General features: G+C 35.1%; 1 protein-coding gene across 3 annotated transcripts in view; it reads left to right on the top strand.

Moving 5' to 3' along the window:
• TUSC3 (tumor suppressor candidate 3) overlaps positions 1-25,606 on the top strand; it is a 139,343-nt gene that overhangs the window by 63,960 nt on the left and 49,777 nt on the right. For all 3 annotated transcript variants that reach the window (XM_067297144.1, XM_013949579.2, XM_067297145.1), the window contains one exon: positions 1,507-1,596. In XM_067297144.1, the coding sequence (XP_067153245.1) occupies positions 1,507-1,596 (90 nt within the window). The remainder of the gene's footprint in view (positions 1-1,506; positions 1,597-25,606) is intronic.

The raw sequence follows: 25,606 nt of genomic DNA, 5'->3' as shown, positions 1-25,606 counted from the left end.
GCATCCTGTGTTCCCACTTTTGAGACTTCTGCTATTATCTCATACCTCTATTCTTCTACAGTGCATCATTTTGTTGGTTATAAATTTTTCATCCTAAATAGAATAATTACTTGCTATTATGATCTGTATAAAATAAAACAAAACAATAAAACACGATTATATTCTGCAAAGATAAACAAAAGTAATATAAACTAAGCATGACCACCTAGTCTTTAGGAAAATTGCTGTTACAGCTAAATAAGTTAAAACAAAACTCCAAGCAAACCAAGACAACTTTGGATAAAGCCGAACAAGAATCAATCATAAGACTTTGCAAAGCTGGTACAAAGCCTATCACTGGAAATGGCAATATTGTGTTTACTGGGCAATAGAGCCTCACTAGCTGTCATTTACTTCACAAATATATTACTAAGCATTCTTTAAAGAAAAGCAGAAGATTATCCTCCCCACTTTAACATAGTTGTTACTAGTAAAAAATAGTCCACTCTGGTTTAGCTAACCATCATAATGTGTACTGTGGCAACCCAATACATTACTTTCCATCCCTCTTAGTCTTGAATTTTTAGGTTCCTGATCCATGTGCTTAAATCACTCTGAGCATACTGTGCCGGTGGGACTATTCATATGCAGTAAAAATGAGCATATACGTAAGTGTTTATAGAAACTGAACCTAACTTGGAGTTTTTGTAAGAAATATGTGTTAGTACATCAGAAGACATGGTTAGGTGATCCAAGCTTTCCATTTCTGTTCTTCTCATTTGGCAATCAAAAAATACTATATTTTTCTCTTTAGGATAGTGATAATGACTATTGCTATGACTGTGATTTTTGTCATGTAGATTCTACAGTATGACCTTCTGCAACAAGTTATGTCCATTTTTACAGTTTTCTTACATCCCTACTGTAATTCCACATTTATTTTCATAGGGAATTTCACTTTCCTACAGACTCCATCATTGTTCTTTGTCATAGCTAAAATGAAACAGTTTTATAGGACACACATGTAAGAATTTCGTAACATGGGACAGATCTTTTTTTGAGAATTGGATCTTTTTTCTGATTTTTTTTAATATCATTTCACACACCTGAAAGCAAACAGTTAGGCTAAACATTCATATTAGAATACAGACAGAAATAACTTCATAAAAGGTTGTATAAATTTCAAACAGTAATTTTCAGAACATTTGCAATGAATGCCCTTTACTGCCATGCATGCTTTTTGCCATTTAGATGTGCAAATGTGGCAATTCCAAGTGCACATAGAAACAGGATTATTTCAAGTGAGATTTTGAAAATCCCTGTCTTGAGCTAACTCATTTTCTAACAGAAGTCATTAAGAATTTTATGAGAACAACACTTCTGAAAAAAACATCTAAGCATCTAATAGAGGTAGATATGGTATTTGGTTAGGTAAACAATTATGTGCCTAAAAGTAACATCACCAACAAAATGGGTTTCTACTCAGTTCCTCTGGATAAATAAATGTATTGTTTTTCTGTTTTCCAGTGTGTTGTGTTTGCGATGACATCTGGTCAAATGTGGAATCACATCCGTGGACCCCCATACGCTCATAAAAATCCTCAGAATGGACAAGTGGTGGGTGGATTCTTTTAATTTTATTTTGTGGGGAAGTAATGTATAGATAGGCGCTTCCTCCAGTGACTATCTACAGCTGTAAAGATTGCAGTTCTGTAGCACTGTATGACAGTGGACCAGGGTCTTAATTCTTAAATTGCAAGCAGAGTCTTTTACAAAATTTCAGGTGTTTAGAAAGTACCACCATCTTTGATTTGAGCACTGAAACAAGTGGCCATGTTTTTCAAAATTCTCTCTATCAGGCTCCCAGCAGCAGTGAATGTGTTATAAAATGTTCAATACCACATGCTTTCCCAAATAAAACTGCCTCAAAATAAACAGGTTTGTGCCTTTTTGTAGAAATGTGCTCCCTCACAAGGGGAAAAAACAAGAACTGTTGATTTCCCCCCCCCCCCCCCCAATCCATCAGGCTGCATTTACACAAACTTTGAGGTTTGAAACCTCTTACTTGCAGCATTTTAATTAGAGGAGATGGTAAATGTTCCCATGCACTTTTTACTGATTTCCATCGTATCTGTCACTTTTCCACTGAACTTTACAGAATGTTTTTTCCTCTTTGCTCCTTCAATTTAAATGTTTTATCAGCTTGCTTAGGAAGTTCCTATTAGTTCAGTACTGCCAAAATTACTATTATATTCTACTACTGCTGTCTGTAAAGGAACTCTCTCCCTTGCTGGTCCCTGCTCACAAATTAGCAAATGTTCATTAAAATTCAGAAGGAGAAGCTCTCTTTGCCAAATGGGGAAGTAGAGTACCATGGGTTTCTACCACTCTCTGCCATTTACCACTTTTCAAATAAGTTGTTGGAATGGGATTTACAAAACATGCAGTTAAGTTATTCAGACAGGAAACTCTTCCATACTTTGTGGAATATCGAGCTATTTTCAGCTTTGCCCATCACTAGTTAACAGAGGCTGGCTTAGGTCTTAAAGAATAAATTTTCTCCCAAGCTTCCTTTGATGTGTCATATCTTAATTTGAGTAGCAGAAAGTGATGGTTTGAATTTGATTACTGATCTGCTTTGTATCAGGAATATAGCAGCATATTGATGTCATAAAATGACATGATTCCATCTGTCAACTTTGTTACGCAGAAATAGAACTGATAATGTAATAAATAATGTCTGTAAAATACTGCGTTTATAAAAATTTAGAATTTTTCATTACTGCCTTGCTGTATTAAATTTATGATGCCTTCCTACAGAGTGACAGAAAGGAGAAATACTGCATAGAAAAAACACCATTCTTGACAAATTAATTTTACCATATCTAGTTTCATACATACTGCCCTTCTTAAAGACCTGTTTCTGATGTGTAGCCTACATTAAATCATATAAAAATGTCCCATTAATTTTTTTGTTTCCTAAACTTGTGCCATCTTGTCTTAGTTTTCTGAGGGTGAACTTTCATATCCTGCCTGAGTGTCTGAAAAGCTACTGTTTTGGGAGTGTTAACATAAGCAACCAAATAATAAAAATGTTAGTAAAGATGATCTCACATTCTAGTTAATAACCTGCTGGATTGGTCTACACATACTTTCTATTCTCTTTTTGGTCCGTTATATGACTTCAGGCAAGTTGTTTTGTGTCTCTGATTCACCTGTCTCTCATTGTTTATGTGTCAGTACTGCCACCTCTTTGGAGCTGTCTGTGTTAGTAAGTAAAACAAGCACCAGTCAGATTCAAAGAATTCAAAAAAGGTCTAGGTGCAGAATTACAAATTCCTGGTTTATTTAACATACCACTGAGCAGTACAGTTGTAACTTAAAGCTATGAAATGTACCAGTGTAAAAAGCTTCATAAATATTCTGTAAACCTTTACATATTTTAGATTCTAATTTTTTTCAAAGAATATTATTGAACACCTTCCTGTTTCATTTTTCTAGCACTTATATATGGTCTTCTGAATTCGAAGTCATAAAAAGTCATAAAACTACCTACATAACACTTCTTTGGCATTTATTCAACCATGACAATTCATTATAGCAGTATCTTTCATTAAGTTAGCAAAGCTGTCTTTATATCTGGATGAAATTTAAATAATCATCTGCTCTTCAGTGTCCAGGATTTAGTCTTAATTCCAAATTTGCCCTAATGTACAGGAACATCAGTACTAGTATGTAAAGATCATATTCTAAAATTCTACTCTCTATACTCAAGAGCGTTGGTAAGTATATAATAGTGTACCAGCCTTAATTGTTTCAATGTTAGGTTCAAGTTTCCTAATGCTTAGTTTTTCTCATTTCGTAGAAGGAATTAGTTGTTCAGTTCTGTAAGCAGCTGTGGAGCCTGAAATGCCACCACACTTTGAAAGTGATAGTATTCTGTCTTCATAAACTGTTCCTTGCCTCACGTCTCCTATTGTTTGCTTTGTTCTTGTCCTAATTTTAAATGACATTTCATCTCTCCTCCTTAAATTCTTGTTTTGTCAAAAGATGAAAAGCCATTTGTCCACTTTGATTAATCAACACTACTTATGAGTGCCAATATCTTATAAAGGTAATATTGCAATTTTTAAAATTTTTGTCTTACGCACTGTATTTATGATTCTGCACTCGATTACCTTAATTACTTTCTATGTGCAATTGTATTCTTTGAATGAAGCTTTTAAACCATATTTCTGTAATTCTCTGTGGGTCTATTCTGTGAAGTTGTTATAATCTCTTATTGAGGTTGTTGTAGTTACTTCCCTTATTCCCCACAGACTTCATCTAATTTCAGTATTTGGGTCCATGTACAAGTGGTAATAGTTTCTTATGTAGAAAGCATAATCACACAGTAACTTTGATAATGTTTTTTGGTTCTGTTTTGGGTTGACTTAACTGGTGCTGGTCTTCTAACTTGACACATGATCTCTTCATCTCCATTATACTTTTAGAGTTCTTCACCTTTTACTTAATAGTTTGTTTAGGCTTAGGCATTTAGTGAACATGCGACGCTAAATTCTGTACCTGTTTCATCTGAATTGACGTATGTCTATGCAGGAATTACCAGCCCTTTTTTGATTTAGATGCAAATTCTACATTTCTTCCTGTGCAAATACTGTTAAGACTGCATCTTGAAAATAGCTGAAAATTTGCTATAAAGGAGAACAGGGCAAAGGACAGGCTAGGTCTAAAATACCAAGTTAAGGTCCGTTTCAGAGCTCCTAATTTTCCTTCCTTCTCTGAGAAGAAATGATTAGAAGTTGAAAAAGTTTTTACAGGGAGAGGGAAATATGATGCTCTTATTGTCAGATATTAGATGGTTTTTGTACAAAAGCTGATGCTGTGTGACACAGATAATGGTTTTATTTGCACCATATTTACTGGATTTTTTTATGTGTCTTGTATCTTAAAAACTTGTTAAAATTGCTTAAGCATAGCAAAAAATTTTGTCCTTAGGTAGCAATTTGTATCCATTTAGTAGATCTTTTAAATAAAACACCTTGCAGTATCAGATCAAATATAAATATCTGTCCAGTTGCAGAGTTGTTTATTCAGACTTTTTTCTTCCACTTTAGCAGTTTTATAACCACTGATCCTTATGCAGGAACATTTCCTAAATTACCCCTTTTCAAATGGTCTTGCTGATGGGGGTATCTAGTAATCTGTGTGTTTTTGAAGTCAAATGAAAAAATTGTTAGACTGCTGTGATTCGTTTTTCCATTTGTTAATGGAAAATTAAGGTACTCTGCATGACTTTTTATGTTTAGAATATCAAGATTCTTAATTCACATTAGTCCTATATAGCTAAGCATGACAAAATGTCATTTACTGTAATTTATTCTTCAGCGTTGTTCTTACATAGCTTTTTCATATGATTCTAATTAAAAGAAACAACCATTTCTTGGAACTGGTTTGAAAAATGACTTTCCCTTTCAAGCTCAGTAAATCATAGTTCCTTCAACCTAAATGGAAATATGTATGAAATACAGTTCACCAAGACTGTGTTTGTAATGCCCAGCTTTTCTGAAAGTGTCCAGATTGATTGGTAGCTGTATCAATATACAAAAAAGTCACTTTGCTGTGTTATCTGTCATTATAAACTTGTGTTGCATTTGCATAAAAAACAAAAAAGTTCATACAGGTTATTATATCAGTGCATAGCCTAAGATATTCAGGTTGTCCTCACTTGTATTACAGCAATGTTTTGGTGCATTTGTCAACAGTATATCACATTGTGGTCTTGAAAATACTTCTTAACATTTCTGGTTTGAATAGCCAATTATTTGTATTAGTATACTCCATAGAAATGAGAGGTAGGTTATTTACATTATGACTATGTATTTAATGAAATAGCTTTCCTGTGGTCATTCAAGTAGTGAGTTTACCCAGAAAGCGCAGCTAGTAAAGGCTTCCTCAAGACTTCTGATTTAAACTTCTGTCATGATTTAGTCAAGAAAACTTAACAACTTGCAGTGTATGGAGTAAAACTAATATAAAACAAACTCTTTATTAACCTATCTCAATAACTCTGTTAATAGACCAGCATATTAACCAACAGGCAACATTATGTCTAAAATAGTATTGGGAGAAATACTAACCTATATAAGAAATCTGTCCTAATCCTTGAGATCTCAAGGGTGATCATAGCTAGCATTTCAGTAACTTTCTGTATAATGACTGTTTCTGTCTTGAAATCAGAAAAGGAAAATCTTGTCCTATATTTTGTACTTTTTATTGTGGGAACAAAAGAACGTGAGCAAATTGTGGTGATGGAAGAGTGCTCAGATCAGACACAAGAACCCCTAAATTCTTGAAACGAACAATTCTTGGAACATGCATTCCATAAAAGTTCAAACATGAATTTTTTCCCCAGTGCTATTGCAGTACTGTAATTTTGGCAGAGTAAGGAAGAAACATGTTCCACATGAAGTAAAACTAGATTTTGAACAAGTAATCAGGCAGCAAGTAGCCTCCCAAGATAACATCAAATGAAAAAAACCCACATTTTAATTGCTACTCACAACAGCAGAAATTCAATTTAAATTGACCGATTATCCTTCCAAGTAACAAGTGTCCTCTTCCTCCTCTCCCCTCCTTGGTGAAGTATAGCTAGACTTTCAGAAGCAATTTAATTTGGAAAAACTGCTTTGCATAGAACAGCTATGTTTATGTCAGAAGTCAAAGAAATCTCAACTGTCTGTGAAGCTGTGAAGCAGCTGAAGATAGGAAGATAGGATGACAATGCAGTAAGAAAAAATATGGTTTTTTTTTTAAGGGAAAAAATGGAATGATGCAAGGGAAAACCTATTCATGTTGTTCTGTTACTACTAGAACAAGAGTTGTTTCCTTAAATCCATTTGAGTGCTAGATAGGAATCTAGTTGTTCTCTCTTCCAGGACTTCACTGATCATGTAAGTATTTAAAGGTAAGGGCCTTCTCTAACTAAGCTGCATCGTTGAGTAATTCAGATTAGAAGGTACCTCTGGAGATTATCTTGTCCAACTGCCTGCTCAAAGTTGGTAATATTAGATCAGGGTCCTCCGGACCTGGTCCAGGAGAGCTTTGAATCTCCAAGGCTGGAGATTCCACAGCCCCTCCAGGCAACTTGTTCCAATGTTTGACCACCCACATCATTCCTTTAATTTAGGTTTTTTTTATCTTCTTTATTTCCCTCAGGAACAGTCAGGGTAAATTTTGTCCTTCTGTTCAGTGAATGCTGATTTAGCCAAGTGCTTAGTTAAAATATACCACTGACTTTAATAAAATTAGACTTAGCTCCACACTGCACCTTTTCAGAGCTCCTGAAGGCAGATCTTTGCTTAAGTGGCACAATCACTGTTATGATATCCCCACAGTATCCATACTGGAAACAAGAAAGCATTAAGACTGGAGTCTTCGTAGAGATTTTTCTCTGTACCTGAGTAGAGCTGTGCAGATCTTCTTCCTGCAACTATTAAAAAAAGATGTAACTATTAAAAAAAATCAAGCATGCCTGTTTTGTTCTAAATTTTTTCAGAAAGCTTTTAACGATTTTGAGGGAGTAGGGAAAAGAGAGGAGGAAGGAACTCTACTTTTTTCTTCATTGTACAGCATAATCTTTCCCTATTGCACAGCACAATCTTTCGCTATTTCAGCTGGATTATTTTGTGAATCTTTCCTTTTCCCTCCAGAAGATAACCTATAATACAAGGATGCAGATGTTCCTCTTGCTGAAGTAAATTTTCTGCAGTTGTAAGTCATCTTGTGAAATACAAGGCAAGTATCAGAATATTTGCTATACTGCAGAGCCTTCTAGTGTTATAGACCTGGTGACTTTTTCAGCTGGAAAGCTCTTTCCTCTCCATATAGTTTTGCTAGTAAGATCTAATGCTGTCATTTCAATATAGCAGTATTAGATTTCTCATATGCCTGTGAACAATGTCAAGAGAAGGGACATGTATTTGAGTGTGTTAATGTAAATGAAGCAGCATACTGCAGACAGCCCTTCCTGGACTAATTCACCCATAGTCTCTGTTTCAGACAGATACTTTTTATGATTTTTTTTTAATTGAGCTTAAGGAATTTTGATGTTTTTCCTCATCTGCAAGGCAACAGTTATTTGCTATTTGATACTCTGATAAATATGTTTCATATGTTTTCAAGGAAGCAAAAATTATTCTAACATTTTTGTCTAGCTCTGGTGCCAACATTAATTCCTTTCTTTGGTTAATCTTTCACGTTTATTGACTGTTCCTGAAGGAAGAAACTATAGAAGAAGACATAAAGACAAAATTAATACATAAACTGAAAAGTTTTCTTCTACATACTAGTTGTTCTTCTGAGTCTCTAATAAGCAGAAGGACAGTACTGCACATCCTCAGGAAAAGCGCCTCCTGCGTTCTAGATGTCAAATGCTTTTCTGAGGTCCTGGACATTAAATAGCACCATATCTATGTTTTTGTTTTTCTTTTCTTTGAATCACTCACTTCTTTCTTTTTTCTTTTTTCTTTTTTTTTTTCCTGAATAGGTGTTGATAGCCAGATCTTCTGGCTAGTATGGTGAGGGACACTGTTTTCATTCTTTTCCTCACATATTCTTCTGAAGCATCATGAACATTCAGAAGGTTAACGATGTTAATGATACTGCAGTTACTGTTCTCTCTACCATTCCTTTTGATGCATAGTAGAAGTGTTTCCCACTCTCTGTTTTTTTCCCTACTGCCTAGCAACCTACTTACCAGAGTCTGAATCAGGTAGCTAAGGAACCATTTCTGCCTTCAGATATGCTCAGGTAGGCCAAACCTATTCCTATAGTAAAATTCCTATACTAAAGGGTTAACCGCTGGGCTAAGCAGAAATTTTTTCAAGACAGCAGTAAAATTACCACTGATTTCAATATAGTAAAGTTAGACCAATGCAAAACACATATCCAGTAAACATATATTGATTTTTCTTTTGGAGTAGTAGTTCTCTGTTACCAGAAATTAAATTTGGTCTGGTGTTATAATAAATGGTGAGATTGTTTGAATAAATGAAGGGCCTTGTTTCCCGATTTTTGTGTTTCTCGGATTAATTAATCTGTAGTGTTTGTTTGTAATGTTCATTTCCTAGAATCTTACTTTTGTTTATTACAATCGTTGTAATTATACAGGAAATTAGAATGTATATTTGGGTAATAGACACTTTCATCTTCCCAATGCTCCTCATTGCTCTACATCTTGAAAATATACTTAAAAGCTTTCAGTATTGTTAGAAGAACATGCTTACTGAATCTGTAATGCTTATGTCATCAGAAAAATAAACTCCATAAAGCTTGTGTTATTAAAGCTTTCTGCTATTCAGTTATGTCCAAAGGACAAATTCAACCTGAACTGTTGGAATTCTGTAGAATATACTTAATATGTGAACTGTAGCCTCATAAACTAGGAGCCTGGTGAAAAGTGAAAGTTGTAAAATAATTGTGATACTTGTTTAGTCAGATTTTGCTTACAAGTATAACTTCTATGGCTGTTACATTATCGGTGCTTGTGTGTAGAAGTAGGCATTACTAAGTGAGTTGCCTTGCTGTGGTAAGTGGTACAGTAATAAAGCTACTTTGCAAGTGGTAAAGTTATATTTATCAAAACAAGTAACCAAAAATGCTTGAAAGTGAGTATCTTTCAACTGCTCCCTCCACATAGAAAGTTTCTTCCGTGGGGGAAGCAAAGGAGAGAATTTAACTTTTATGGTATATCTTGATTGCTGCTCAGGATTCAAACTCTGTTCATGTCCATATCGTTTGGAAGCAAGTTCACAAAGGGAATGGGCTTTAGACACATTCTCTTGAGAAATTATTTTTGTCTTGCACTACCTTTTAGTCAAGCACACTGCTGTCCTCCATCTAAAAAAAGTCCTTGTGGCACTGCCACATAGCTCTCTTAGAAAAGTTGGCCTGGAGCCACCCTTAGGAGTGTTATTCTTTTGCATAGCACAGCTGAGGTTAGTCTGCTCTTTAAATGTTTTACAATCACCTTGCATCAAGCTAATACAATGTACAGAACTGGGTTGGGGAGCAGATTTAATATACTTCACAGTTTCTTAGTATTCTGTATTTACAGAATTAAACTTCCACATTCATTAGACTGTAGTTCTTCTTTATGTTTGTACTGAAATGAGGGAGTATTTTTCACCTAAAAAGTCAATCATTAATATTTGTTTCAAAGCTGCCAAAGATTGGACCACTTTAACTTCAGGTACAGTACAACCCAGAACAGAATTCTGTACTGAAGTTCTTGCAAATCTAGGTTTTGAGCAATAAACAAAAAAGTATAAAATGACTTCTTTCATGCTCACTGGTCCTGAGATCACTTAGCATAGCAGGATCCTCTGCATGAAGAGGAAATAGTATTATTATATAAATAGGGAAGTTTTTTGGACTTGTCATTCCTTCACACTGTTAGTATGCATTAATGGAATGAATGAAGACTTTGCTCTATGAATTTTTATCATTACCGTTATGAAAAAAAATTTCTAACAAAAAATATATCAATGTTAGTTCATGTGCCTTTTTCTCTTCCATAATTCTTCCATAATCAGAGTAGGTAATCCTTGTCAGATAAAAGAAAGAATTATGCCATAGTCTTCTCTGTGGCTAAATACCAGAGTCATAGAACCAAACTGAAAATTGATTTTTCAATTGCTGTTGTTTTATTTGCCTAAAAATTGAGAACTCTTTGATGAATGGTACAAAGCATGAATAAACACCGTGTGATCTTGTCCAATGCTGTCATTTATTAAGACATTATTAATGCTGGAAATGGATAAAAAAAGGCATAGATTGTCTCTAGTACACAAATCAGTATACTGCAATTAAAATGCTGTGAGTGTAAAAATAGAACTTTAAAACTGAGCTCTGGAAATGAGCAGAAATATTTGTGCATATTAGTACATACAGCCCTTGCGTGTGGCATAGTAGAGAATTGCAGAGTGTCAAATTTAGCTACCTCACCTTCTGAATGTGTATTTAACTAGAAGTATCCTACAGTAAGTGGAAATAATGCAAGTATTGGCAACATCAGCTCTACAGTTTGAGGGCAACATCAACTGCACAGTTTGAGAATGGATTTTTTAGAACCAAACTGAATTAAATTTAAACTGTTAGCCATTTAATATCTCAGTAATTGATCCCTTGCATTATTATTATTAATAACCTCTGGAAAATACAAAACCACGGGGATGTGACATGAATTCATATGCCACTTTAGGTAGTGCTCACAGAGGGACCATAATTTGTTTGCTGCTCTAGTCTTTCCACTATATACTTCTTTTCCCATAAACACACTATATTAAACCTAGGCCTGCCTATATCTTGCAAACCATGAGCATATGGAAAAATAGAAGCAGTACACAGATTTTAATTTCTTTCCTGTTTTTCTTTCACTGTTTATTTCCTCCTTCCCTAATCCTACTAAAATATGGGAAAGCTTCATTCACTAAAGAGTGATGAACAAATGAACCTCCCCCCCAACAGCCTCTTTAAAGCTGAAGAAAGACTGCTAGATGAAACAGAAAAGAGAAATATTCAGACCACTTTTACTCAGAGGATTATTTTTTGCATAAATTGAAGAATATGGCTTCAAAAAAGGGATAGGAGATATAACACAAGGTAAAACGAATCCTGAAAATAGGCAGAGAACTGAACTGGAATAGTTAAAATGCAGTAGCAATGTGAAGAAGAAAAGGAAAACTGGAAGAAATTTTCTAGTAGAGTCCTAATTAGTATGTATGTCTGCTGATATGTTTAAACTCTTGCAAATGAGCCTCTTTTCAGTGGAACTTAATCCCTTTGAGAGTGATAGAATACTGTAAGGTTTTGTTATTAACATAATAGGCATACTGGCAAGTTATCATCAAATTTTGTCCAGATAATGATATTGATTTGAGTTCTTTCCTTTCTCCTTCCTCTTCCAAAATGTGTTGCACTTGACCACTATTTAATATAGCTCTGATCCAGCAAATAACTTAAATGTTTAATTCCAAGCATGAGTACACAGAAGTGGGAGGGACCTCCAGCATTCTCCAGTCATGGGCAGGTGTGGCAGATTATTGGCAAGGGCTCAGGAGGGTTTGTGTCCTGAGACCTTTATTGTTTGTATCTGAGCATATTTATACTAAGAAGTTATCTGTGAAATCGCTGAAGCAGCTACGCTTTGCTAAGCCAGTCATCATGCAGATTGTCACAGGTAGCCAGTCATTGCATCGATCACGCACACAGCGGTCACGCCTTGTATCTTGCTACTTGCTTCCTAGGTGGAGAAAAGCTGTTTTGTTTTTAACCTTGGTTCCCACTGGCTTCTGCTGGTTTATCTGTACTTTCTCAGGATGTATCATTCCCAGCTGCACCGGTGTCCTTGGGTATGTTTGTCTGAGGCTCCTGTTGAGACTCCTTCTTGTCCGAGCTGGTAACAGTTCCCCCATTCACCTTTTCCCACGGCTTGCTACTTGCAATTCCCCTCCAACTTAACCCTGTCATGACCCTCCACAGGCAAGTACATCTCATAGAAAGCTTTGACTTAAACTGATTAACATTTTGTTCCCATACTAGTTTTAGGGTGCTGTTGAAGCCCCTTGTATTATAATGAAGCTACTTTTAATTGTTGTGTGGAATTGACTGATTTGCCATTTGTTTGTATCAATGTTTGTGCTGGAATTAAGTAGTTCCTTCCTGACTCTTGTGTATATTTATGGACATGCTTCCTGTCAGCCTCCATTTTCCAAGGCTTGGGCAAGCCCTTTTATTCTTTCAATCTAAAATAATGTTTTATTCTTTTGGCTTGCTCTCTGCCAGATCTAGATAGTTCTTGAGTATAGGCAACCAGTATTGTATAACATATTGCAGATGTAATGCTTTGTATCCTGGATCTGACTTAATTTTTTAATAGACAGATCACATTAATGAACCATATTCATTCTGTACTTTTCTAGTGCATGTCTTTTTCCAGCTGAGTTTTTTTTTTGGGATAATGATAACCTAATTTGTGGAAATTTGTCTGACTTTCCAAGCATATAACCTTCATTTCTTCCCATATAATGTAGTGATTTTTTTCTCTATTCTTCTGGCATCAGCAGAATTCATTAGTGCCTATTTTTGTGCTTAAGTAATTAACTTTATACTTAATAAATTAATCCCAAGATCCAGACTTCCTTCTAGCCTCCTATTATCTAAGTAGCCCATTCTGTCTCCCATTGACCAGTTACTCAGCCCATTATAATCTTGGTTCCAAACCCCTTTTTCTCCAGCTTCACGTGTAACAGTATAAAACGATTTACCAAAGTCCAGATAAATGATACCACACTTTATTTGTCAAGAGGATTATTTACTTAGTGAAACAGATTATGCATGATAAATCTGCTATTTTTATCTTTGGAATGACAGTGCCATATTTCATCTTATTTTTCATTTTCCTTCATATGTTTAATTATTCTTTATTTCAAAATTTGTTCAAAGCATTTCATGTTATTGAAATCTAACTATTTTGCTTCCAGAATCTGTATAGTTTCTATGGTCATGATTCTGTAGATACAGACTAACATCCTATGATAGGCTTGTTTAAAATAAATACCTAAATAAATTGCTACTAGGCCTTAAAATATATTTACTAGTTTTGTAATTCTGCTCTTTGAGTTTTCCTTCAACTTTTGATATATTAGAGACAATGGTTATATAGCTAACAGAATACATCTATCTTTTATTCATCATCAACATTGCAGAAAGCAGAGAACTGAATTCGGAGATTGGGTCATTACCATCGTTTACTGCATATTAACTTTACTTTTTTGCTTGTTCTCTTTTTGAATGGCTGAAATATGAGCTGTTTTATTTTCATTTGCAGGATCCACCTCAGCTTACCTTCTGACAATTTTCATTTTATCTCTAAGCTTCTTGACCTTTTAAGAGGGAAATGTATTTGCTAGTCAGTTTTGTTCCATTCTTTCTAAACTCTGTTTTTTTCTTGTATTCTATTTGGGATTATTAATCAGTTAGGTCTGGAATACTTCCCTGAAAGGTCACTTTTTTTCTTTTTTTTTTTTTTTAATGTGGGATGCAGATTCCAAAAGCTTAAGAAACTTAGATTCTTAGTCTGTGGCTCATTCGAGTCCCCAGATTTTCTAGTGTAGATGGCTCGTTAATTTTTCATTTCAATTTGCACTCCTGAAATGGTAGGGTCTTAATGGAAAGTTTTAAATTTGTTGCTGTTTATCTTTCAGTTTAATTTACTGAATCAACTGAGGTCATTTCTTCTGAATGCATTTTATACTTCCTGCTTCATTACAGTGTCCTTATTTTCTGTGAAAACAGCATTTAAAATAATATTGCCTCTTGTTTAATTAGTGAGTAACTAAGGATGGAATTTGCCAGCTGTCAAGTTCAGATCACTGAGATTTGCTGTTAGTAGTATCTGTTTCAATATCTATCTAGAATCACAGAATGGTTGAGGTTGGAAGGGACCTCTGGAGACCATCCAGTCTAACCCCCCTGCTCAAGCAGGGTCACCTAGAGCAGACTGCCCAGGACCACATTCATATCCTCCACCATCATACTGGTCTGAGTTATCTGTTAATATCTGTTTCTCCTCCTTCAGAGTCCCAGAATTTCTACTGAAGTTCTGCTTGTCCTTTCCCTATTTCCTTTTTTCTGTGAGTTCACCTACTCCAGTGCTTGGTTCAGATAAGAAGTGGTCTTTTGAAGCCCACCTCACCTTCATTCCTACTTTCCATGCTTTGGTTCACATTATGTAGAGCACACGAACTGCATTCTTTTTGGATGAAACTAAGCCAGAAGATGCACACCAGGAGTGCACTCCCAGCTGATACTGGCTGTTCAGTCCATAGGACCAGACAGAAACTAGTCTGAAGTAAAACCACTTGCAGTGTGTATGGTGTAGACATTGGGTTTTTGGAAATGTTGTGCTCTACTCATTAATATAGATGTAGCCTGTGAGCCATCAGCAGCACAACATAAACATGTTTGCATCCATACTGGTGGATTTCTTCCAGTGAAATTGTGAAATTTGTTCTGATGTGAAGGGTGATTCATGGTGGGAGGTTCTGCTTCCATAAGGACATTTCAACCACTGATTTGTATCTGATATCTCTGTATGTGGTACATTTTACCAGATATGTTGTGGTAATGGATCCTCAACTGCATATGTATCTGTTTCTTGTTGATACATATATATATGAAAGGTACAGCTAGATAGAGCTTTCCTTTATGAGCTTTTTCCTTTAAGAGTGTCCTTTAACAGTAATGAACATTCTTCACTTTCCAAATCCAATAATTCTTTGGGTCATGTCTACTTTTATCCTAGCAGCCTACCAAGACTTTTCTTGCAGAGAAAGAGAGATGGAAAAATAGAGACCAAATACCTGTTCTTCTACATCTTCCAGGCTGTGATGCAGACACAAATATTTTCTGTTCTCTGATTGCTGTTTTTGGGGGGGGGGGGGGGGGATTGCCTTGATCAGCTTTACCTTCATGTTTTCTGGTGGAGATTTAGCTGCCAAATTCCATGTTCAAAGATACATTGCTTTCCTCATCCCTGTCCCTTTCCCACTCAGCAGGAATGAGTCTGACAACATCCAAGCCTCTTATTATAGAAATTTTGCAGGTTACCAACTGCAAACCACATAACCTGCAAACTATAAAGAGATGAAATCTATTACTCTGAGAAATAAATTTAGTTAGGAAAGAACAATTCTTAACTCCCACGAAGCTCTATGCTGGTCATTTCTCTATTTTTTCAGAAGACTGATCCTCAGGGGGCTCCTCAGAATCTGCTAACTTAATATGCTTTGCTGTCTGCTTTGCTTTGTACTTTTAAGACTTTGCTAGTCTGGTTATCAGGTGAACAAAAATATGTTTTGAAGAGTCTTGTTAAGGTAAAGATCTTTTCTCTTCAATCTTATAATTTTCTGTTGACAGCAAATAGACATCTCAGAACGAGTGTTTCGAAGCTCTGACTAGCAAAAGGTAAATTGCTTTTTTCATTCCAAATTTATAAAACAATTTTGGTGTGGAAATAAAGTGTGTGGTGTCTAAATAAAGTCTAACCTTGCAGGTCTCTATGTACAATTATGGCTAACTCATAATAATTGCAGAAAATTTTAATGAGCTCTTCAATTTCTGTCCTGTCTTACTTTAGATCTTGTAGATATGATGTTGATACAATTTTGGTTAAATTATCAAATCAAGATTTTTGCAACTGAGGAAACATATTAAAGTAATTTAATAACTGTTATTAAAATGTGAAAATAACTTTAAAAAGTATTGTGTCCTTCTTTGTACATAACAAACATTTGAATATGGATATTCTATCATCTTTTTTTAAGCATTACAGCAGATGAAATCCTGCCCCTTTCATGTCCATAGATGCTTTCTTTTTAATGTACTAGGAAGATAAATTCATTTCTGTGTTGGTCCTTTTTTTATATATATACAACTCTGTACAATTCTTTTGAAAGTTTAGTGAAATACAAATTCAAGTTGATGATGTTAAAATCCTAGACATAAACAATTCAAAAAGGCTTCAATCTTTTACTAGATCTCTAACAAATATTGTAATGTGTATATATTTCCTAATTATAATGCTTCCTGTTTTTGTTTTAAAGGTCAATCTGAATATTCTTGATGCTTTTATTTTAATTTGGTCAGCTAAAAAAGGCATAGAACATTTTCAAACATACAGAGGTTGAATTTTAATATCTATCCAAGAAACAGTGTATTTCTGTTACAGAGAGTTTGTCAGAAAGGGTTTGCTAGATAGTATTAAAAATACTAGTTTCAAGAGAGACAAAAGAGTAACCTTCAAACTTTTTCTGACTTTCCGTCTCTTATCAGTCAAGTGAGTGTCAGAGCCGTAATGTGAATACTCAAGAAGGCTTTGGATTGTCAATAGAGGAGGCTTCCTCTTTGAGGTTATATTTGCTGGAACAGAAGAGATAACACTGTTATCAGTGTTTTTATAGTGTAGCCGATTTCTCATTGCATGTACTGAAATGCAGTTTTTAATACGGTTTAGATATTAGTATAGTGATAAATATGTCAGACTTCTAAAATAAATTCTGAATGTTTCTGTCAGTCCTGATACAGTGTCAACTTCCACTCTGATCTCTCTCAGAGATTTTTATGAACATTTTCTGGAAAAAAAGTAATTTCCAAATACATTTCGAACCTCTTTTTTAGGAAATTGACATTAAATATGCATTTGTTTCTGGGAAGTGTGTATTGAATTGTCAGCTTTCTTCTACCAGTTGGTACTTCAGAGTTTAGCACTGGAATGTAAACATGCACACAGAATCAGTGCAAGCCTCCTGTATAATATACAAATACCGTTAGAAGCTATTTATGATGGCTAAACTAGGAGTTTTGTGCTTCCTTTGATAAGGCATTCAAACCCTGTATTTTAAGTGTTGACTGTATGAGTTAGTTTGAACTGGACTTCAGGGGCTTATGACTTTTATTTCTTATATATTGTGTTTTTTTTCCTACGGCTTACCTAAAGCACAAAATCTGAATATATTTCAAAGTACTGAGCGAATTTTATGTGAAAAAATATTAACACTAAACTTTTGCATGTGGCTCACTTCACACTTTTTAATACTTACATGCAAATTAATACAGGAGGTAACCACTGCTAGCGGACAGAGAGCTGCTCTTCTAAATCCTTACTGCACTTACATAATCTGAAATAATATTTGTGATTTACTTGAGTTTCTCATGTCTGATCTAATGCACAGATTAGCAAATAAAGATTGATAAGTGTTTCAGTGCTGCGTGTTTCACTAGCAATCTGAAGTATTTCAGATGTATGAAAATAGCCATTACTTCATAGGGAAAATTTCGTAATCTTCAAATACTCTTAGAGGCTGGATGGAGTATTTTATTTAGGCAAAACCATGGCTCTGCTCAGAACCAGGCAACATTTTTTTTGTTACTGTCAGAAAAAAAATTCCATATTTTATGACTATTGGAACTAATTAGTAGTAAACATAGGTCTTCATTTGTTATTACCAGTACCCCTTGTCTTATAAAGTTGACTGTGTTTCCCTGCTAGCATCACTCAAGAGCCTGGTAACAAACACATTGTTTCTGGTAGATTCCAAACGATTACCTATGACGGCCTTTAGATCAACTTTGGATACTGTGTGAAGAACTCTGCTTGTGGAGAATACCTGTGTCAGAATATTACTGATTTTAGTGAGCTATGATGTAGCTGATAATATATATTTTATAATATATGAAAAGGTCATCCTGTAGTGTTTATATTACAGAATGAGGACCATCTTTTCCCGGTTCCATTTTGTTGTTGTTAGCTGCCTAATCTCTACTCCTGCCAATCTGCCTGTCTCCAAGAAAGCACATATATTTGAAACAGTGGATTAATGCATCCTTTTTCAATTTTCCTGTTGATGATGGAGTAATTCATTGAATTAAAAAGATAAAAATAGAAAAGAAATCAAATTTCAACACATAAAGCAGTATTATTTTCAAATGTGTACTTTCATATTTTTCTGCATACCTTAACAGGTTGAATCCTAGTAGTTTTTATAGTTTTAAGAAGATAAAAAACATGAAAATAAAGAATTGAAACAAATGAGAATGCAGAAGCAAGACTGAAGAAATCCAATCTTTAGCTTATATAACCATGTTATAAAATCTTTGAGGAAGTGTCCAAAGTCAGTCATCTACCAGACAGTAATTCAGACAGAAGTAGTTCAGTTAAGCTTTTCCATTATAGAAGACAAATCTTTTGCAAGGCTAAAGACTGTCTTTAAAGTTCCAGATACACAGGGACGTTAAGGAACTTTATCCAAAGTGTTGCAACAAAAGCACAGCTTTACTGATAATATCTTCAGTTATAATATCACAGGCTAACTTTTAAAAATAAAATTATAATATCTTTAAGATATCTGAACAATTGGCATCCATATTTGAAGTTGTTCTTAACTTTTTTTGTTAACCAGCTTAGCTTACCTCTTTTGAAGGACATGCTGTAGATAATGATCAAGAAACCTGTGTAATGAATCTTGAGCTACTATTAGGATGAGACTGAGATATACTGAAATATTTGGAATGACCTCCCTCTAGAAGCATAGCATCATTCTTTTTCAGCATCATTCTTTTCTAATCAGCGTTGTCTCAAAGCAGGATGTGGAATTCGATGTGACAGATTAAACAATGGCACTAAAAAGTATTTATAGCAAATACTGCAAAATAAGTCATACAGCATTCAACATGGGGGAAAAATAGCTTCCTTGGTCATAGATAGTCTTGTTAAATATGACTGCTTTGCTCTCTGATGAGTGGCTTTTTTGCTTTTTAGTATAAAAGCATGTATCAGTACTGATATTGTTGTATAACACCAGTCACCTCTCTTCAAGAATTATCGGAAGCTGGCACACAGGAGGCTAAAGGAATAAAAGGTTATTTTAGATGATTAATCTGCAATGATTACAATAGAGTTAAACCTAAAGCCACCTGAAAATTTGCATAAAATGTTTATCTTATGATTACTGACTATATCTATGTATTGTTTTTTAATTTCCAAAGTTTGTGGGATTTTAAAGATATTTTTCTATGAGTATACAATGCATATTTTGAGTGTGCTCTCTTTATCCCTAGTTCAAGAAATATATCATTAATAGAGTGGAGGAGGTGGATATGAAGGTGAGAAAAATCCACCTGATAACTAGAGTGAAACTTTCTTTAGTATTGTTAATGAAGTAGTTAATAATGAACCAGCCATAAAATTTTCACCTGACATACATATGCAAAGATATGTTTGTGTGCATATATATATATATATATATATGTACATGTCCTTATATGAGGTTATGTTTTACAGTATCTTTATTGCTCTACTGACCATTGATACATCACTAATTTTTTGGCTCTCTTTATCGGTTACTTTTGCATATTAAATTTAAGGCTGAACTGAGTTAATTTTAGGGGGCTTTAGTTTGCCTTTATTTCTGTCCTGTGTTCCTTATTAATTTATGCAGTGTTGCTGCTGACATATTACTTCTTGATTACTATAATTCTTGCTCAGAATAACTTTGTATCAATGTTACCTTCTTTTTTGGTTCCCTTCATCTCCCTATGCTCTCCAGCAACTTACTGCTGGATGCTGATTCTGCACTTCTAGATATTTTGAAAATATGGAAACAGTCGACTTTCAGATATATGCAACTGCATTTGGAACAAACAGGAAGAAGTACCCATTCAAACTGTTTACCATATATATGAAGATGTTATTAAAAGAGAATAAAAAAGAATGCCTGAAGTACATTTTCAAATAAAAAAGGAAAATTATACCTGAGACATAATAGATCTAAAGCTTTTTGGTTTGGTAGTATTATTTTTTTCTCATGTCTTGGGAAGCTGCTAAAATTCTCAAAGTTAAGGGTTCTGGCAGCTTAGTTCCCATTTTTTATCTGGATATGAGGAATGTTCTGATAAGTGTAGGCTGCCCAGTGTGGGGTTATTCTGTTTATGTTTAACAGTGACATGTTTCTCTCAGACCTCTCTCTCTCTCTCTCTCTCTCTCTCTCATTTCTTTTTTTTTTTCTTTTTAAGTTGTATTACATGGAATGTACAAGGCACGCATTAAATGGATCAAAAACTGACTCAATCCTTAAACAGTTTTTAACAGAGAGATCAACCAGTAAGACTTTTTGGGGACCAGAGCTTCCTAGTAATCTAGACACTACTATAAAAATATTTTTGAGTAAATTTTCTATGTGATTAAGAGATTACAAATAGGAGTGGCAGTTTTGGTACTGGAGGTCTGGGAGTGTGGCTAGTGTGATGTCAGTTTTAAAAGAAGGTGTGGGGGTCCTTGCAAGGCCTACCCTTGACAAAATGGCCTAGAATGTGAGTGTGAACGGTGTGCATGGATGGGGCACCAAAACCCTCTGAGAGGGCATTTGCCCAACAGTGTTAAAGAGGATGGCCACTAGCAGCTGGATTAAATAGTAACCAAGGAATTACAGAGAGACTTCTGAAACAAAGAAAGAATCCATTTGAAAATAAGTATAAAAGGAGCCTGAGAATTTGTACCCGTGGGGAGAGACCTCAGAGCGGGAACAAAGCAGCAGTCGAAACCTGGTTTCGTCCTGCTAGAAGTCGCCCCAGTGGCATCATGACTTCTGCTTGGGCCTGGCAGAGCAACCTCCACATCCAATGGTAGTGGAGGAGTAGCCGCCATCCAGCTAGTAGACTGAGAGTATAGGATGCAATAACTAGGGACACGCACCTTGGGTGTGTGTACATGGACTCATGGGGTGTGTTCTTACTGGTGTGTGCATTAGCGGATTGTAGGGAGCAGCATGCATATATAAAAAGCCAGAGTACTCCTATCTTCCACCAGAGATGTGTGTGAGTAGGGGAAACCGCAGTACTGGGAAAGGAGGGTGTGCTTGTTACCATGTTTCTTTAGAGAGCAGGGTGTGTGTGTGTGCATGCGCACGCACGCATGCATGTAAGTGCGTATGTGATTAGAACTTTGGGGGAATATTTATAGAAGGGTGTTTAGAAATTTGTAGATGTTTATTAACATTGTATAAGTGTCTCAGGGAAGGATTTAGCGGGACCTTCCTAGATCATAATCTCAATATAAACATTTACTGCAGTGTCATTAATAGCATCTATTTTGAGTATGTGAAAAGTACTTGTACTACCAAGTACAACGCTATTCTTGCTTTGTCTGCAGCATTTGATAAGATAAAATTTCACTGAAAATGATTCAAGTATGTAAACTTGGAGAGATATGAAAATACTAGAAGTATTGTCACAAGAATAAAGATTTTAATTGTTTCACCATCAAAAAGAAACTTTTTTAATTGTTCTTTTACAGGACTGAAGTATGTTCTATATGGTTGTGCTAACGCTGTCTTTGTTTCACATCAGGATATCGTTGTCGTTCACACGATATATATGCTAACTTGCATCTTTGGGGGGTTAGCCAGATTGAAAGAGCAATGGAAAATGGGATGTGGACTGCAACACATAGCCCTGCTACATGCAATCAGGATGCAAGCCAGCTATTCAGATTCATTTTTGAGAGAATATTGAGATATCACTGGAGATAGATGCTTAAACACAGAAGAAATGTTTCCTCGTAGGGGGCTTTTAAACTTCTTAGGCAGAAAGATAACAGTGCACTTTCTATAGTGTTGAAAATAACTTGCATCTTAGAGTATTTTTATCAAGGGAGATGTTGCATTCCATATCACTTGAAAAAGTTTGAGGATAAGTAAGATCTACTTAGATTCAATTTGGAGAGATTCATCTCTTGCTAGCAGAAGTTGAGAGGCAGTAGACTTGGTACTTAAGAGGACTGCGACTATCTGTCCTCTCCTTAAAATCATGTGTGATCAAATCCCCTCCCTTCATAATCTTTGAGAAGTGTGAGCACATACATTATCCTCAGTAGCTTCTAATAATCACAGTTCCTTGCTGAGATAAGCAGTAAAAATCAGTGTTTCATCTATTAGTTGCCTTTTGAGTAAGCAAGGAGTATTTTCCTCATGACAAAAAAAAAAAAAGTATTCTGATAAGGGGCAAGGGAAAAGAAGAGTTCATCCCAAAGAAGCTAGAAATGCTAAATATGGGATGCTGGACTGCATGTGAGCATTACTGCAAAGGTGTCCTAAAGTATCTCCCAGCTACTGTTTTTGTTCATGCACTAAGTGGTAGTCACATTTTGGTTCACTAAAGAATTCACTCCCTGGGTCAGTTTAGAAGGGACTTAGGGGAGATGCATTTCTAACCTCTAAAACAGATAGGTAGAACTAAATATATTAGATTGAAATTTAATATAGAGTAAATGGTTTAACTTGATAGTTTGTTCTATACTGTTATGTGGCTTACTGTATGCCTTTCTATATATTAATGTCCTAAAATTCTATATCCAGTAAACCATTGGAGTGAAGTTTGGACCCTCTTGAAATCAATAGCAATAGCAATCAATAGCTTGTTGAGTTTTTTGGAATCAGCTTCACCCCAATGTTTTTATGTACAGAGAAGAGGCCTCTGTGCTCTTTTCAAATAGCATGGGACTAGAAGATTGAGAGTCACAGGAAGGTTTTGTAACTGGAGCTTAGAATTCATTACTTACCTTGCATAAACTAAGGAGGTATAGAAAACTTTTTTTTTCTTCTATTCTTTTAATAAAGATAATTTGAGAAATCACCTGTTTTCTTAAAAGAATCACCTAATTAATCTGTAAGAAGTGAAAGGCATCTTGAAAGTCCAGAGAGGTGAAAGGAGGCAAAGTTCATATCAAGCTAACAAGTGCTCCTCCAACGCTGGGAACAACCTTTGTACTAAAGTTGTTGAATGAGTGGAGAAATGGTCTTCAGATTGCATGTGTATTGTTAAATTAAAAGAACCTTGGCTGTTTAGATGAATTTTGAAAACTGACAAAATTACTAAGGTTTCTGGGAATTGTTGACTGGAGTTTTGTTATAATTCATTTAGAGAAAACAAGAAACAGCACACTGGGATTTGCTTGTCTCTGTCAGCAGTAAATTAGTGGATTAATTAAATTCAGAGAAATGCAGCAGATTGAGTCAGTGTTCTGTCTGTCAGATCCAGGTTCAGGCTTAGCTAGTGAATATGTTTCACTCCAGCACGCATCTAAAATGCAAACTTGGAATTTTTGCTCAGTTTAGATGGACTGCACATACTCTGGAAGTATTAAGAAAATACTATACATTTTGTGAAAGTCTTTAATCAGATTTGATTTACAATCTTGTAATATTGTTGTGACAAATCAAATGTATCAATGAAAATATTTAAGAATTATTATGTATTCTTTATTTTTTTGCATAGAAAGGATTATATACATTGGGGCTAAACTTGAAGAACTCAATAAGTTAGTGACCAGTTCACATATGTGAAGATTGTGTTTTGCACCCTTACTTCATGCCAACTCTATAAACCAAGGTATCTGTGCTCTTTCTGCCACTTTGCAAGAGAACCATGTTTCAGGTTCACCTTAGATGCACTGAGCGTTCCTATGCTAGATATTTTTAATAGATTAGTTTCCAAATAACTACTGTAGGCACTACAATAAAGTACAAACATTTGTGGCTTGGAACAAATGTTCAGTAAAAATACACTTTTAATAGAAAAATATTTTCTTAGTTCAAATGTAACTTAGATTTTAAAAAGTCTAGAAATTTGGATCTCTCCGGATGCCAGGAAAAGAGAAAAAAATATTTAAGACTTGACAAGGTTTTTGAATGTTTTCAAAAACATCCAGCCATTTATTTGGATCTGGTACCCTGATGCTTCTAAGTATCTGAATGATAGACTTTTAGTTACTTAAGTACGTACAAAAATGGGATGGAAGTTTCTAAGTCATTTTGACGTTTTTTAAAATGTCTACTGCTTGAACACAGATCTGTGTTTTGTATGTTCATTACCCATAGGATAATAGCTTGCCAGAAGAAGAAATCTGTGTTCTCTTAAAGAATAAAAAATAAACCAAAAGAAAACCTTTTCTTCATTATTTCTCTCTTCCCTATTCTCCAAGTGCTAAGGAATTCTGAATGGACAAAAGCATCAAGCTTGCAGCCTAAGCTATATTAAACATGAAATAATTCACAAGCCTGGTTTTAGTACCTCTTAGCTCTGTATATTGCAGCCAAAGCAGCACAGAAATTTTTCTGGAAGATTCTATGTTGCCCATACTGAAATGTTTAGAAATATTTAAGATGAAGGATAGGGCTTGGGAGGATAGAAGAAGGTATACCAGGAAAGAAAGCAAAAGATAATATGCTGTATCTTCCCGCAGTAGCTTGTTAATTTCTAATCTTGAGGACTGATTGATTCTTGATGCCATCCAGTTATCTGGCCTTTACTCATGATCATTGCTACCACCAAGATCCTTCCTCTTTCTTTCTTCCATAGATGATTGAATAATTATTTTCTCTAGATAGTTACTCCTCTTCTAACCTTGTGTCCAAAGCTCTCTTGTTTTTATTCAGATCTCTTGCTGCGTTAGCCTTCTGTCTTTAGGAGGTTCTTCTGTTGTCCATTGAACTATCAGTATTCTTCAGTTACAGTGAAATTCTTGTCTTTTTAGATCCTGAATCTGTTTTTTTCTTTAGTCTAACTTTTGTAGCTGTTATATTTTATATGTTATTGACTTTAAAGTCTGGTTTATGTTCTCAAGCTGACCAGATCCAGATCTGATGATGCTTTCAGATCAATTTGTGATGGCGGTTCTTGCTGTGCATTAATCTTCTTTGAACATTTCGTTTATGTGAGGTAACTAGCCAACATTCAGTCCTTAACTTGTTCAAAGTCTTTTCTCTTCCACTAGAATCTTCAAGTCTTAGTCTTCTTTTGTCTTGGTGATTGTTTTTGTGCTAAGATGTTGAGTCTAAATTTTTCTTCCTGATATATGCTACCTATTGACCTAATCTTGTAGTTGCTCATGTGATGAAGTAATCCATACATGGTATCTAGAATTACTGAGAAAATTGTTCTCCCACTTAAAGCCTCTTAAGCTTTCCTTTTCCATCTATTTTACAACATTTCATGGATAAGACTAACTTTA

Source organism: Apteryx mantelli, chromosome 5 (assembly GCF_036417845.1).
Source record: "Apteryx mantelli isolate bAptMan1 chromosome 5, bAptMan1.hap1, whole genome shotgun sequence".
In the NCBI taxonomy this organism is placed as follows: Eukaryota; Metazoa; Chordata; class Aves; order Apterygiformes; family Apterygidae; genus Apteryx; species Apteryx mantelli.
This window is presented reverse-complemented; position numbering and strand designations above follow the sequence as displayed.